The sequence below is a fragment of the Camelus bactrianus genome, chromosome 11, assembly GCF_048773025.1.
Source record: "Camelus bactrianus isolate YW-2024 breed Bactrian camel chromosome 11, ASM4877302v1, whole genome shotgun sequence".
Classification (NCBI taxonomy): Eukaryota; Metazoa; Chordata; class Mammalia; order Artiodactyla; family Camelidae; genus Camelus; species Camelus bactrianus.
The window spans coordinates 79,961,239-79,974,326 of record NC_133549.1 but is presented as its reverse complement, the minus strand read 5'-3'; the positions used below and the strand labels follow the sequence as shown (position 1 = coordinate 79,974,326).

At 49.3% G+C, this 13,088-nt stretch overlaps 1 protein-coding gene across 5 annotated transcripts in view; it reads right to left on the bottom strand.

Annotated features, from left to right (window-relative positions):
* WDFY4 (WDFY family member 4) overlaps nt 1–13,088 on the bottom strand; it is a 267,639-nt gene that overhangs the window by 60,244 nt on the left and 194,307 nt on the right. For all 5 annotated transcript variants that reach the window (XM_010963488.3, XM_045523018.2, XM_045523019.2 and 2 more), the window contains exons 44-47: nt 10,723–10,871; nt 5,060–5,180; nt 2,366–2,451; nt 831–893 (exon numbers count right to left, since the gene is read on the bottom strand). In XM_010963488.3, coding sequence (XP_010961790.2) covers nt 831–893; nt 2,366–2,451; nt 5,060–5,180; nt 10,723–10,871 — 419 coding nt within the window. The remainder of the gene's footprint in view (nt 1–830; nt 894–2,365; nt 2,452–5,059; nt 5,181–10,722; nt 10,872–13,088) is intronic.

Below are 13,088 nucleotides of genomic sequence, written 5' to 3'. Positions count from 1 at the left end.
GTTCTCTGTCTATCTTCCTCACAAGAGTGCAAACTCAATAAACAGAGGAGATCAAGTATTTTGCTTGTTGCCCTGTCAAGCAGCAAACACCACACGACATGCTATCGGTAAATGACAAGCTATCAGTAAATAGTTTTAAATGAACGGATGGCGTGCATCCCATAGTCGTTATAAATATTTTGAACACCACTCCCCTCCCCACCCAATCCCCCACAAACTCCTGGAGAAGACAAGCAACCAGTGTCCTTGCCCTGTTCCCACTCCTAACTGAAATAAAGCACCTGCTGATCCTGAACAGGCCTTCTGGAGAACTGGGTACTTGTAAGGGGGGGCCTTGGGAAGGGGCTGTAAGCCTTTTGTCTCCTGGGAAAGATGCTCCCTATCATAGACTCATAAATTAACATCTGATTTGATACTATCATGTATTTATTTATTTTCCGAGCTTTCAGAGAGTCGCAGATAGAAATGACAGACCTGGGATGGCTCACACCCCCACCTGAGGGCCTGATCCCAAGGTGGACAGCTCTCTGGGCAACCTGCCCCCACCCACCACAGGCGAAGGGTCACTCCCTGCCATTTTGGTTTGAACAAGCCCCGGAGCACTTGGGACTTCAAGTCTGTTGGCTGTAGAGGTTTAATTGGCAGAAGGAACTTCAGGAGTAGGATGAGGGTGCTATGGGGCTGGGAGCGGGAAATATAATCCAGAAGGCAGGCTGGTGTGCTCTTGGCCCGCCTTCTTGGCAGTGGGATCAGGCAAATGGAGACAATCAAAGTGAGGCCAACACAGCTGGCCCAGAGAGCATGGCTGGCTTCCCCCCTGCACCCGTTACCTTAGATTGAGCGGGTCCTCTGTGAAGCTTTTTCCCTTCAAGCTGGGTTGGAAGGAGCAGAAGCTGGACAAAAAGGGAAACCATCCTATTAGCAGAGTCAAGACTTTTCCGCCACCAGGGAGTCATCTTAGGAGCCAGGCAAGAGGTTAGTCCATTTTGGCCACCCCAGGGGGCACCATCTGCCCCCAGATCTGGACGTACCTGGTAGGCACCCTTAGCATCCTCTGCCATTACACATTCTAGCTTTAATACCAGCAATGATAACAACAGAACAATAGTTACAATAAAAATTACATGTTTTAGAGACCTCTTCTGGGCCAGGCACTTGGCATTTCTGTTGCCGATTTCAGCAACCCCTGCAGTAGTCCAGGGACAAGAGGCGTCTTAATTTAACGCTCCTTGAGCAGCATGGAGTGGGGTTGGGCACCGCTCACTGCCTCAGCTATGGATGTATAAGACTTCTAGATCAATCATGGAAAACTTTGTTTACTGCACAGAAATGACAAGAGAAAATGAATGTAAGTTTCAACGCTGCATGTCTCCTTCAGTTGGGTCTGAAACGGAACTTGAAGACCTTTCAGGAGGCGATATGACCACCGATCTTGAAAGAACCTCAAATGGAGAATCACAGTCCATGGAGATGCGCCCAGGGCGGGCGCAAACAGCCTCTCTGTGAGAGCTGTCTCTCTCCACCCTGGCCCTCCCCTTCCAACCCAGCAGTTGGTCCTGGTGCCAGTGACTGGTCAGGGCTGACAGGAAGACAAGACTAGAACCTCGGAGCACAAAATGACCTGGGACATTTGGCCAGGGATGTCAGGCCTCACCTCAGAACTTCCAGCCCAAAATGGAGCTGAATGTGACCATCCCCTCCATTAATCCAACTTCTGTGTGGTCTGTTTATGGCCAGGAACCTACCTCTCCTTCGGTCCCTTCTAGATTCTCTGCAAATCTACGTATCTATAACTTTAATACCAATAAAAATAAACTAAAAATTTAAACTATAGCTTACATCCCTTAGATTGATTAATCTATTTGGAGAAAGACAAGTTAAATTAAAGCAGCATGCTTCTCTCTTTAAGAAAAAAAGATGTTCCTTGCGGAAGTGGGCAATCAGTTGTATGGAGCTCTTTCCAATGAAATATGAAGTCAAAACAACTAAAATTGGCAACTGGGATCAAAAAGAAAGATTCAGCCAAAAAAAATTACTTGGAGAATTGAAAGATAAAGCCAGAAAATTCTGGAAGCCTCATTAAATATGTTGCATCTGCACAATTTTTTCTCCCTTCAGTTATTGTTGTCTTAAACTACTTCAGTCCATGAAATAGAGCCTGGTTCCGAGGATTTAGGGAAGGAGCTTTTATAGCTTTCTCCATACTGTGCTCTGTAACTCAACAGTTCTGTGGGTAAGTCCTTCCTTGTGTCTAACCTAAGCCCTATTCACTGTAGGTTGAGAACAATTCTCCTGTGAACAGAGCTGTTCCCCTGCTATTGGTTCATGATCAGTTTGCTTAGCGGAGGACTTTTCAGATCCTTACCTTTTAAAGACCTTACTCCGATCACTGTTGTGGAAGACAAGAAACTTGGAATATCCGTTTTGAAAAAAGATCTCCAGGGCGATGTCCTATAAAGAGAAACCCCTTTTACTTTTCCTAAAGTTTCATGGAATGGAGACACCCGTGGAAACAGAGCCACTGGCTGTGGGTCATTTGGGACTCTGTCAGATGTGAAAGGATTTCAATCTAAAAATGGAACTGGAGGATATGAAATGGCGAATCTCACGCATGTACCCTTGGAAAATAAAACTTAAAAACTGAAAGACTGATTTTCCGTAAATGCCTGATTTACAGAAGATCAAGACTTACCCGCCCTGACCAATGGACATCCATCAAGAATCCCTCCCATCCTCAAACAATGAATTCACTGCTTGGTCAAGGGTTTGATTTCCTAAACCGAAGAGTTATCTTACCAGGAACACTAGGGGCTGGCTGGTTACGTGTAAGCTCCCGATCTGAGCAGCATCCTACATTGACCTACAGTCTTAAAGGCACGTGTGCTTTGCCAAGCCCACTTCACTGAGCCATTTTGATGTGGCCACACTGACACAGCAAAGTTGTTTCAAGGGTATTTTGTTAATGCCTAAGCAAACTCTACCTGATTTCCTTTCTCTTTCCCCTCCCTTCTTTCTCTCTCCCTCACCCTTCTAAGCCACAGCAAGTAAACAGTAGACTTGGAATAGTGCTAGAGTGAGCCCACATACAGGAGGAGGCTCAGGGATGAGAGGCAGTCAGCAAGAGGATTCCCAGGGCTGGAGGGAGGGACCTGGGGGGTGGAGGTGAGGCCTGGGCCTGGAGGCACAGGTGGGGTGGGTGAAGGTCAGACTCCAGAGATGAGGTGCTGCATCCAACACCAGTCAGGTCCTGCTCCTACCTGGCTGGAAATGAGTTCTCAAAGTCCAGCTCACAAGATTCCTGAGCAGAGGGAAAGTCCTTATAATGATAATGTAAGGCCCTCCTCCTCTGCAGGTGCACTTAAGAGCCTCGGATTTTTTTTTTACAAGCAGAAATATAAATAATGTGCAAATGGATGATGAATGTAGACTCTTATGGAGTCTTGCCCCGGCAACCTGGAGTGTCCAGACTCTGAATTTCTCCTGGGAGAATTTAGGGCTGGACGGGTGACAGTCCTGCTCACAAAGCGCCCCCTGCCCCACCTGGCCACACACACACATACACACACACACACACGCCCTGCTGTTTTCCACCACTGTCAGGCTAACCAGCCATCTGGAAACAATCCCCTTTTACTGAAGAGAAAGAAAGCCACTACACCTATTTGCTACTATATATAACCTGTAAGGCAGACATACAATTATAAAAAAAAATAATTTTTGAGTACTTGCTATGTGCCCAAAATGTACTAAATGCTATATATGTAATGGTGGAAAAGACAGGACATGGTTGCCTGTGCACTGCAGGGAACCGGAAGCCCAGAGAGACGCACAATGTGCCAAGGTGGCAGCGCCCCTTAGGACTGAGCCCATGCTGCTGACGTCAGCACTGTCAGGGTGGGGCCTCCTCCACCAGCCCCTTCCCAGCTCACTCTCCGCTCAAAGACCCGCACTAAGGGCAGGCCAAATGAGAACATTCGCTGCTTTGTGGGCAAAAGCCGCGGAGGGGGAGGGAGAGGAAGGGAGTCAGCTAAACCCTTGTCAGCAGGGCGACGGTCATGAGCACCCCCAGAAGGGCTTCCCTGAGTTTTCATTTCAGAAAATAATAATAAGGCCTCCTGCAGGAGGATCAAGGGACAAAGAAATTTACAAATGAAATTATTCTTGGTTCCTGAGGGCCAAGCCCTGCCCACTCTGTTGGCCTTTGCAGAGCAAATATTCTGCCAAGAACGTAGGGGGAAGGATCTGGGCCCTCCCCTCCTACAAGGGTGGTCCCTCATTTCTTCCTCTGCCTGGGAGGCCCCTGGGCACAGATGTAACTTCTCTATTACTGAGGCTGGACTGGTGAAGGTAGGAAGTGTTTGGGGCCAGCGGGGGCCCCAGAGTTCTTTCTCCTCCCTCTGCCACTGAGGTGATGCTTCTAAATCAGGTGATATCTCTCCAGGGTGGGCTGCGACTCGCTGACAGCAGAGCTCTGCCTCTGGAAGGAGTCAGCTCTGTCTAGTACCTGGGTGAACCCTTGAATGCACCAGACAAGGCTCTGGGACCCTGGCTGGAGGGGACAATCAGGAGATCTCTAAACCACGTGGCCAGGAAATGACCAGGAGCTGGAAGGTGGGTGAAGCGGTGGGCAGGGCAGAGGAGAGGGGCGGTGGTCTGAGGAGGGGTCCACGTGGTCAGAAGAGGGCAGACCGCCACTCAACTGCTGCGAAGCCATGGAGCTGCCCTGTCCTGTATTCCTGCATCTCCACGGCAGCTCTGGGTTGTGTCAAGGGGAAAATAAAGCAAAGAGGCTGGATCCTAAATGACATAGTAAGAGAGAAGGGATTAGGAGCCAAATGACAGGGTCTCTGGAGACAGTGAAGCAGAGGGCAGAATTTCATCTCAGCCAGGGGACCAACCCAACATAAGCCAAGGGGAGTCACTATGTGTCCCAAAGAGCTGTGATGTGGGTCACAGAGGCGTGCCCCTCACATTCTAATGGGGCCTGGATGGCACCTGGATCACGTGTCCCCTGAAGAGATGGCCCTCCCTCTCCCCCCACCCCTACCCCGGGGCATACCTGCAGGAGGAAGCGAGCCTGCCGGAGCTCCCTGAGGTCACTGTAGCTGTGGCGCTGGCATGAGTAGTGGTCGGAGGACCTATCTTTGCTGCACATGTTGAAGATGAATGGATCGCTGATGCTGGAAAGGAAGCGAGCCACACAGTGAAGGGGAATCTGGCGGGCCTGTCCCCTGCCTGCCCTATGGCCCCGCCTGAGACTGTAGGACACATGGGAGGAGACCTAAGGCCACTGCCAACCAGTGCCAGAGCCCTGTGACCCGATTAGCCCTGTCTGGGTCAGCCTGCCCCGAGGAGTAGGTGAGGCACCGGCCACACCAGGCGAGGGGACAGCAAGGCAAGGGGACTGCCTCCAGGACAGACAGTGACACAGGGTGCAGAGTGTAAGGGTGAAAAGGCTCTGGGAACAGGGGTCAGAAATAGGTTGAGGGGATGAGGGAAGAATGAGGAGATATGCAATGAGGTCTGCAGAAGTTTCAAGCTCCTGAGACGCAGGGCAAGAAGATGACAAGCCTGTGTTCAGCACAGCCTCGGGCAGCGTGGAGCCTGGGGTGGACCAGGTGTTGGGGTGGCACCCAGTGTAAAATGGGAGAAAGTGACAGAAAACTCTGAGCCCCCAAAGAGGTGGGCGACAGGGCTGAGAGAGCTGACGGGCTGAAAGATAAGGACCACAGCCTTACTGGTGGACCCCAGGGCACTGTGCCTGAAGCCAGGGACTAGTGATGTTGTAGCTGAGAGCGGAGGATGGTCGCGGGGCCAGGCCAGCTGCCATCTCCAGAGGTCATACTGACTCGCCTTGGGAAGAAAGGTGGGGGGAGGGAGATTCACGAATTTGACTAAGTATTGCAAAGAGAACAATTTCTGCACCAGAAGTAACTGAAATGCCTTTCGATAACCAACCAGATGAACTTTTCACCCGCAAAACAAATGGGGACTTGAGAAATAAATTTGATTTCAGTTATGGACGGTTACTTTTCTGAATATCCAAGTTAAGCAGCAATTTTACATTGTGTAAATGACCACACAAGCTCAGATAAAACACCCTTTTCGGACTTGAGAAAACAAGGGTTTCCCAAGCACCTCAGCCCTCGAGAAATCTGCGTATCCATCACAGAGCCGAAGAGCCCTCACTCCAGCACAAGGTCGCAAGAATGTGTTCCACCTCCTCGGACCCCAGCTCCAGTGCGGCCCTCGCCGCCCAGCTTACAGGGCAGACCATGCTTCTGGGGGAAATGGAGAGAGATCAGGCCCTCACGTAGGCCAGCGAGACTTCTCCGCTCAGCGGTCAGTGGTGGTGGCCCAGCGTCTGCGGTGCTAAGGGCTCAGCATTGCATGCTATGCAGAATGGTCCCTACCAGGTAGACTGCAAGCTTACTGGTGTGGGACACCATCTGGGCCTGCTACTCAGCACCCCCGAGTGGACTCAAATCCTTTGCAGGTCCTACCGTCCCTTCTTCCAACAATTCTTTCAGGGGCCCTGCTCTGGGCCACATTGCTGGAGGACTGATCAAACCTACTGATGGCTGAGGCCCTCTGTCCATTATTAATGCTTCCCCCTGGGGCTAAGTGAGGCCAGAGAAGTAACTCTGGTTCCTACTCTTGACTGAGGCCAAACAGCATCCCAGGTGAAGGCACTGGTGGCAATGACGATGATGACTCCTCTGTGGTCCTGCAGCCCCCACGCTTGGGGGAGCGCAGCAAACATCCTCCATACCTTAGCCGCATCTGGTTGGTTTCTCTCCCCAGCTGACTGTGAGTGAGTTCGTGGGGGCACAGACCACGTCCATAGCTCTCACCCTCCAAATCTGCTCTAGACTGATCACTGTCCTGCTCTACAGCCCGCCCAGCACTTCCCTGTTGTTTAATTGGATCCTCACACCGACCCCTTACTGAGTATGTGTGATTAACATTCCCCTCTCAGATATCAGGAAACTGCATCCCAAAGAAGAGAAGAGACTTTTCCAAGGTCACGTGGAACTGAATTCCAAGCTGGGTCCTCTTGAGTCTAACAGCCAAGCTCACACGCAGCACCTGCTCTCCCGAGGCGGACAGGCTGGCGGGCACTGACACAGCTCCTCTCTGGAGCTCCCCGCTTTTCAGTGTCCTCTGTGCTGATTCTCAACCAGGACTCTGAAACAGTGGTGACCTGAGGAAGAACCCCCTGGAAAATGCTTTTAGGAAGGAGCTTTTAGGAGGAAAGACATTAATTCTTCTCTTGCCTGTAGGGACTGAATAACCACGTAGAGCAGGAATGCTCAGACAGACCCAATTTCTTATGAAAATTAAATTGTGAAAATGGAACTGACCCCTGATGGAGGGTCCCGATCGGAGTTCCGTCTTATGCAGCATTAGTCACACAGCTACAACTGGGTGTCTTTGCCAGCACTATATTCTACATTTTCTGTGCACTACATCAGAGTTCAGGCCCCCAAGGTCAATGAGTAGAAAGAAACAGCCAACCCATGTTCTTCTTTAGGTGGGGCTGTGGCCATCAGTCAAAGGATGCTGTTCACAGCTCTTGCATGACAGCTGTCACAAAATATGCAAATTGACCAATGTGGTCATAACATATCTTTTAATATTCTTAACTAGGGAGATCACAGTAAGCTAACAGATAATTATGATATTGATTGACCTAGTCTTTGGTAACAGAAGTGGATTTCAGATTAAAATATACTTTGATTTTCCCCACATTTGAATGTATCCAATGACTGTCAGAACTGACACCTAGAATTTATACCCAAATCATGCACTAGGTCACAAACTCTTTACCAGACTCAGCCCACATCTGACTGATCTCTGTATCTGTGGAGTCTACCACAGTGCTGGTACAAGACAGATTTTCAATAAGCATTTGTTGAATTAAATTAAACAGAGAAGGGATGCCTTAAAACTGCTGGCTGATGTGAAGGAGATACCTAATTAAAAGCACCCCAACACGAAGAGCCAGTTGGATGGTTTGGATTCCCACCAAATGAATCAAAAGCTATATACCTTGTGAGTTTGGCTGTCATGAGTGGAATTGTGTCCCCCAAAAGACATATGTTGAAGTCCTAATCCCCAGAACCTCAGGATGTTACTTTATTTGAAGTAAATCATGGAGGTAACAAGATGAGGTGATTAAGACAGGCCCTAATCCAGTATGACCAGTCTCCTCATGTAAAGGGGAAAAACCCACAGAGGGAAGAGCACATGAAGACACACAGGGAGGAGATGCCACATGACCGGAGTGATACATCTACAAGCCATGGACCACTGAGGATTGCCAGGAAGCACAAGCAGCTCGAAGAGGCAGGGAGGCTCCTCCCCCAAAGCTGCAGCAGGAACGTGGCCTCCTGACACCTTGATTTCAGACTTCTAGCCTCCAGAACGGTGAGACAGCAAATTTCTGTTTTTTCAAAGCCACCCACGTTTTGACACTTTGTTACAGCAGCTCTGGCAAACTAATATGGTCACCCTATTCAGCCAAGAAGGGGTCCCACCGGGAGCAAAATGTAACCTTCTAGAAAGGTTCTTACTTTCTGAGGGAAGTTCCAAAGTACACAAGTCCAAACACTGCTGGAGGACTTGCAGTGTTCTTGAGTTTTATTTGGGATATTTTTATGGTCCATCAGAGAGCCTCTTTCAAGGTCTAATGCTCAACTACACTCAAATTTATGGCAGTCTTTAAGAGAAACATTTCAGAGTTGACTTAGCTTTATTTTTAACTGGCTTATTTATGTACCTTCCTTAGTCTCCATGGTCAAAATAAGACTTAATCCCCATTGATCTGACGTGATCTAATAGTCCATCTCTGAGAGTCACATCTCCAAGAGCGCCAGCAGTTTCTCAGGCAGTATACAAGACCACCGAGAGGAAGCACGGTCTGGTTAACAAACTCTTCTTTGAGGTATGGTGACTAAAATTTCCTACGCAATTCCCACATGACATTCCAAGGCAGTAATTTGTTCTCACGACACTCCTACTTGCATTCTAGAAGAGCACATTTCCAGACATGGGAAGTCTCCCTTGTCATTGCCAAGCAAGCGAGTGCATCCAACCTGAAGCCCGGGCTTCTATTAAAAGTGCAGATAGTCAATTCGATCATGATTACATGCACCTCATAAACACAATTTACCTAATCAATAAGATCTTATCTAAACACTAACTCAATTTAAACCAGAGGTGGAGAGTGAAGCAATGGATTATGCAGTCATTACATGGGCATGCCATGCATATAGGTAGAGAAGAAAGCTTTCATCCGCTCTCAGAAAGGCAAGTCTGCAGATCCATTGTCCATATTGATCAGTATCAATAAAACATGAGCAGTAAGATGGGAGGAGTGTGCCAAGTATTAATTATGCTTCTGCCTTGGAAAAGTACAGAAGACTCACTGCAATCGGTGAACGTTTGATATGAATAAAAGATGGAAATTAGCAGAGAGAAAAAATGCCAAGTATTTTAAAGCAAACCTAAATCAGAGGAGGGTGGGCTGACATCTATCCTTCCAGACTCCTTAAACTCTTGCTTCCTGACATAGGCTGGAAATGACATGACACCTGGGGCTTAAATTCTTAGTTATTGGCAGGTAAGACTGGCTATTCTGTCAGTGGTTCTCAAAGTGTGGTCCCAGACCAGTAGCATCAGTACTAGCTGAGAACTGGCTGAAATCTCAAACCCTAACCCAGACCTCCTAAATTAGGAACTGGGATAATGGTGGGTCCAGAAGTCTGTTTTAACAAGCCCTCCAGGTGATTCGATGTAAATTAGTTTGAGAGCCACTAGGCTAAGAGGTCATCTTGTCTTCACTTGAGACTTGGCTAACCAGAAAAATCAAGGCCTACATCTGGATAAAGAAATTTTCATCCGAATTTCTTTGTAAGTGATGAAAACATACAACTTGACAACAGAACTTTTAGCGGAAGTACAAACACAATCAATTTGATTTTGAATGACTGTGCTTTATAAACACAAGGGAATCCATCCATGAGAGCTGACTGAACCCAAAGAGATCAAATACATTTAATCCTAAAGAAGAACCTTGGGAGTTTGCTGCCAAAGACCTCTGATATTAGTTGGTGTAAAAATGACTCTTTAAATTTCTACCCAAATCTCACCCATCCTTCAAGACTTAGATCTCAGCCTACTTCCTCAAGTAGCTGTCCCTCACCCCACCAGCCCCATGCCAGTTCTCTGAGTGGGAGCCTCAAAGAGTCCTCCCACACACATGTAAGTTGTCCCTTGACAGCGTTCTCCCAACTCTTTCCGAAAGAACCTGTTTACACTGCCGATTGCACCCATGGCCCTTGTGGGCATGAAGGGACAATGCCTGATGTCTTACAAAACCATGAACAAGGAGGAAGGTGTTGAGTGAGTAACCTGATGGGATTGGATTCTATTACCCAAATCACCTAAGGAGCAATCCCCCCATCCTGTGGGGCATCCCACGCCAGGAGAGGCTTGGAGAATGGCCACGTTGTTAACTGCTCCAGATTTCAGCTTTGGGGAACCACAGTCGTGGCTGCCTGTGCCTTAAGGTTCATTTGTTTTATCTCATAGCTCAGTTTGTGGCCCGCACCTAAGTCTACAGTAAGGACAAGGTGGGAGATGTAGAAGTGCGGGTGGCAGAGAAGACAGCTTGTGGGGGGCTCAGGGATGAATCTGCTGGTAGGGGAGGGCACTCACTTGGATAAGCAGTGGCGGGTGCAGTAGACGTCACCCACAGGGGAGAGCGTGAAGTTCTCGCAGACGTAGAAGTGTTGTCGGCCAAAGAGCAGGAGCCCTTCGCAGACCAGATGGCCCTGCACGATCACCAGAGAGTACTTCTGTGTCACCTGGAGGGAGACAGCACCAGAGTCAGGCCATGCGCAAGTGAAGCATGCTCATCTCCTTATGGAGGACAGGAGGGCAGTGGCTGGCCACCCATCGGGCACTCGAAGGTGAGAGTGGCACCCGTGAGAATGACAGGGCCGCTGCCCCAGGGCACCGCTCATCACAGTGTAAGTGGCCCTTCTACCCCCAAAACACTGTTTAGTTATTTCATCTACCCACAGCCACCCGCATCCCCACCGAGGCACACGGATGAGTGTTTATTGCTCTTTTTATCACGTTGACATTTTTTCTCTCACTTTAAGCTCCCCCACAACCGTACAAAACATTCCTCAGTAAACAGTGAGGAAAGAGTTCAAGGTATGAGGCATCCTTCAGTTACAAAGGCGAGGGAGCTTGTCCAGGGACCAGCTGGAAAGTGGCTGAGCCGGGACTGGACCTGGGTCTGCCTGGAACCACAAGGGCAAGACTGGTACTGCTGTCTCCAAGGCCAAGGCCGGTCCAAGGTGTGTGCAGAGGAGGCATGAGATGCTCCCGACCCCTCCTTTCTGACTCAAGTGTGTTCTCTCAGCCGCTGAAGATGCTGGCAGCTTTCCAGAATCGCCTCAGCTACAGAGAGCACCTGGCCAAAGGTCACGTCCCCATCAGTTCCCAACAACCGGTCAGTGCAGAGAAGGAAGGGCCAGACCCTTTGCCTCAATTCAGGTCAACTCTGAGCTCCCGTGGGATCAGCGGGGCCCTCACTGAGCCGGCAGTGGAGTTCCCCTCCTCCCTCCACTCGATCCTGGGACCCAAGCTCCCAGTAAACGTCCTGCCTGCACATCTCTGGCTCACAGCTGGCTTTCTAGGGAGTCTGACCTGCTATAATGTCTGGTATGACCCAGAGTCCTGCATGATGGAAAGACTAGGTACGTCCATTCACGGAATTAATCCCTGAAGGAACGAGGCAGGGAAGGCAGGAATTCTAGATGATGGGAGCCCAGATGGATCCGAGTGAGGCCAGGACCAACACTTTCTCAGGGTAATTCCGTGCTAACTCCAGTTATACTAAAGAGGAGCTGGTATTTTCTGGACTACCTACTATATGACCGCGGTAAACATTTTATGCACATCAAGCAGATAATCCTTACACTTGGGCCTGGCTGGTTTTAGAACTCTAATTTAGAGATTTTTTTAAAAAGTTCCAGAGATAAGAATCTCACCAGAGTAACTGGCAGAGCCTGGGATTGAAGCTAAGCTCCTTGCTCATCTTTGGGAGCAATGATGGGGCCGCAGTGGTGAAATCTCGAAAGAAGCCCTGGGTACCAGTTCTCATGCCCCTGAATCAGACGGGATTAGTCAAAGTGAGGGCCAAGGCCAGGAAGTGAAGATTCACTGAGGTTATGTTCCAAGACAAGCATGAACCACTACAATACAGAACAAGGTGTCACTGAACTATTTTTCCTGTGTGGAGTCACTGAGGGTCGTGGTTCCTGTAGCCTAAGCCTGCGGCAGGCAGCTGGCTCTCTCGGCCTCTCCTGCCTGAACTTTATCAGAGGAATTGGTCCCCAAAGCACCTGCAGTCACAGCTTAAGATGGACTCATTGCCAGCCTCATTCATTCATCCAGATGTTCATCTGTTCAACAGTCATGGATTCAGCACCTAGTACATGCCAGGCCCTGAGCCAGGCTTTGGGGATCGAAGGACAGACAAGATGAACAAGAATCCTCCCCTCCTGGGGGAGGATGGAGAGTAGAAATACACGTCAACCGATAGACTGTTACAAACTGCGATAAGTGCTGAGAGGAAAAGAACAGGCCAGTGATAATAAGGCAGAGAGAAAGGATGCTATTTTAGACAAATCCTGAGGCTGAAGGGTGGAATGGGGCAGTCATGGAAAAGCTGGGAGAAGAACATTTTGGGGAAAGGGAACATCCAGCTCAGAGCCTCGAGGCAGGAAGGGCAGATCAGGGAGCAAGAAGAGGTCAGTGTGGCTGAGGTGGCACTGGAAAGCCAGAGTGCCCAGATCATGGGGGCCTTAGATGCTTTGGTAAGGGCATTGGGTTTTATTCTGGTTGCAATAGAAAGCTGCAGGAGGGGTCACTTCTAAAAGGTGACACTGGCTCCTGGGCCTTAAGAGTGGCAGGAGGGTGATCGGTCACGTGGCTGAGTCAGTGTCCTGGGGAGGGAGGTTGGCGGATGGGATGGGGGTGGTGGAGGGAAGCGGGAGGAAGAGGAGAAG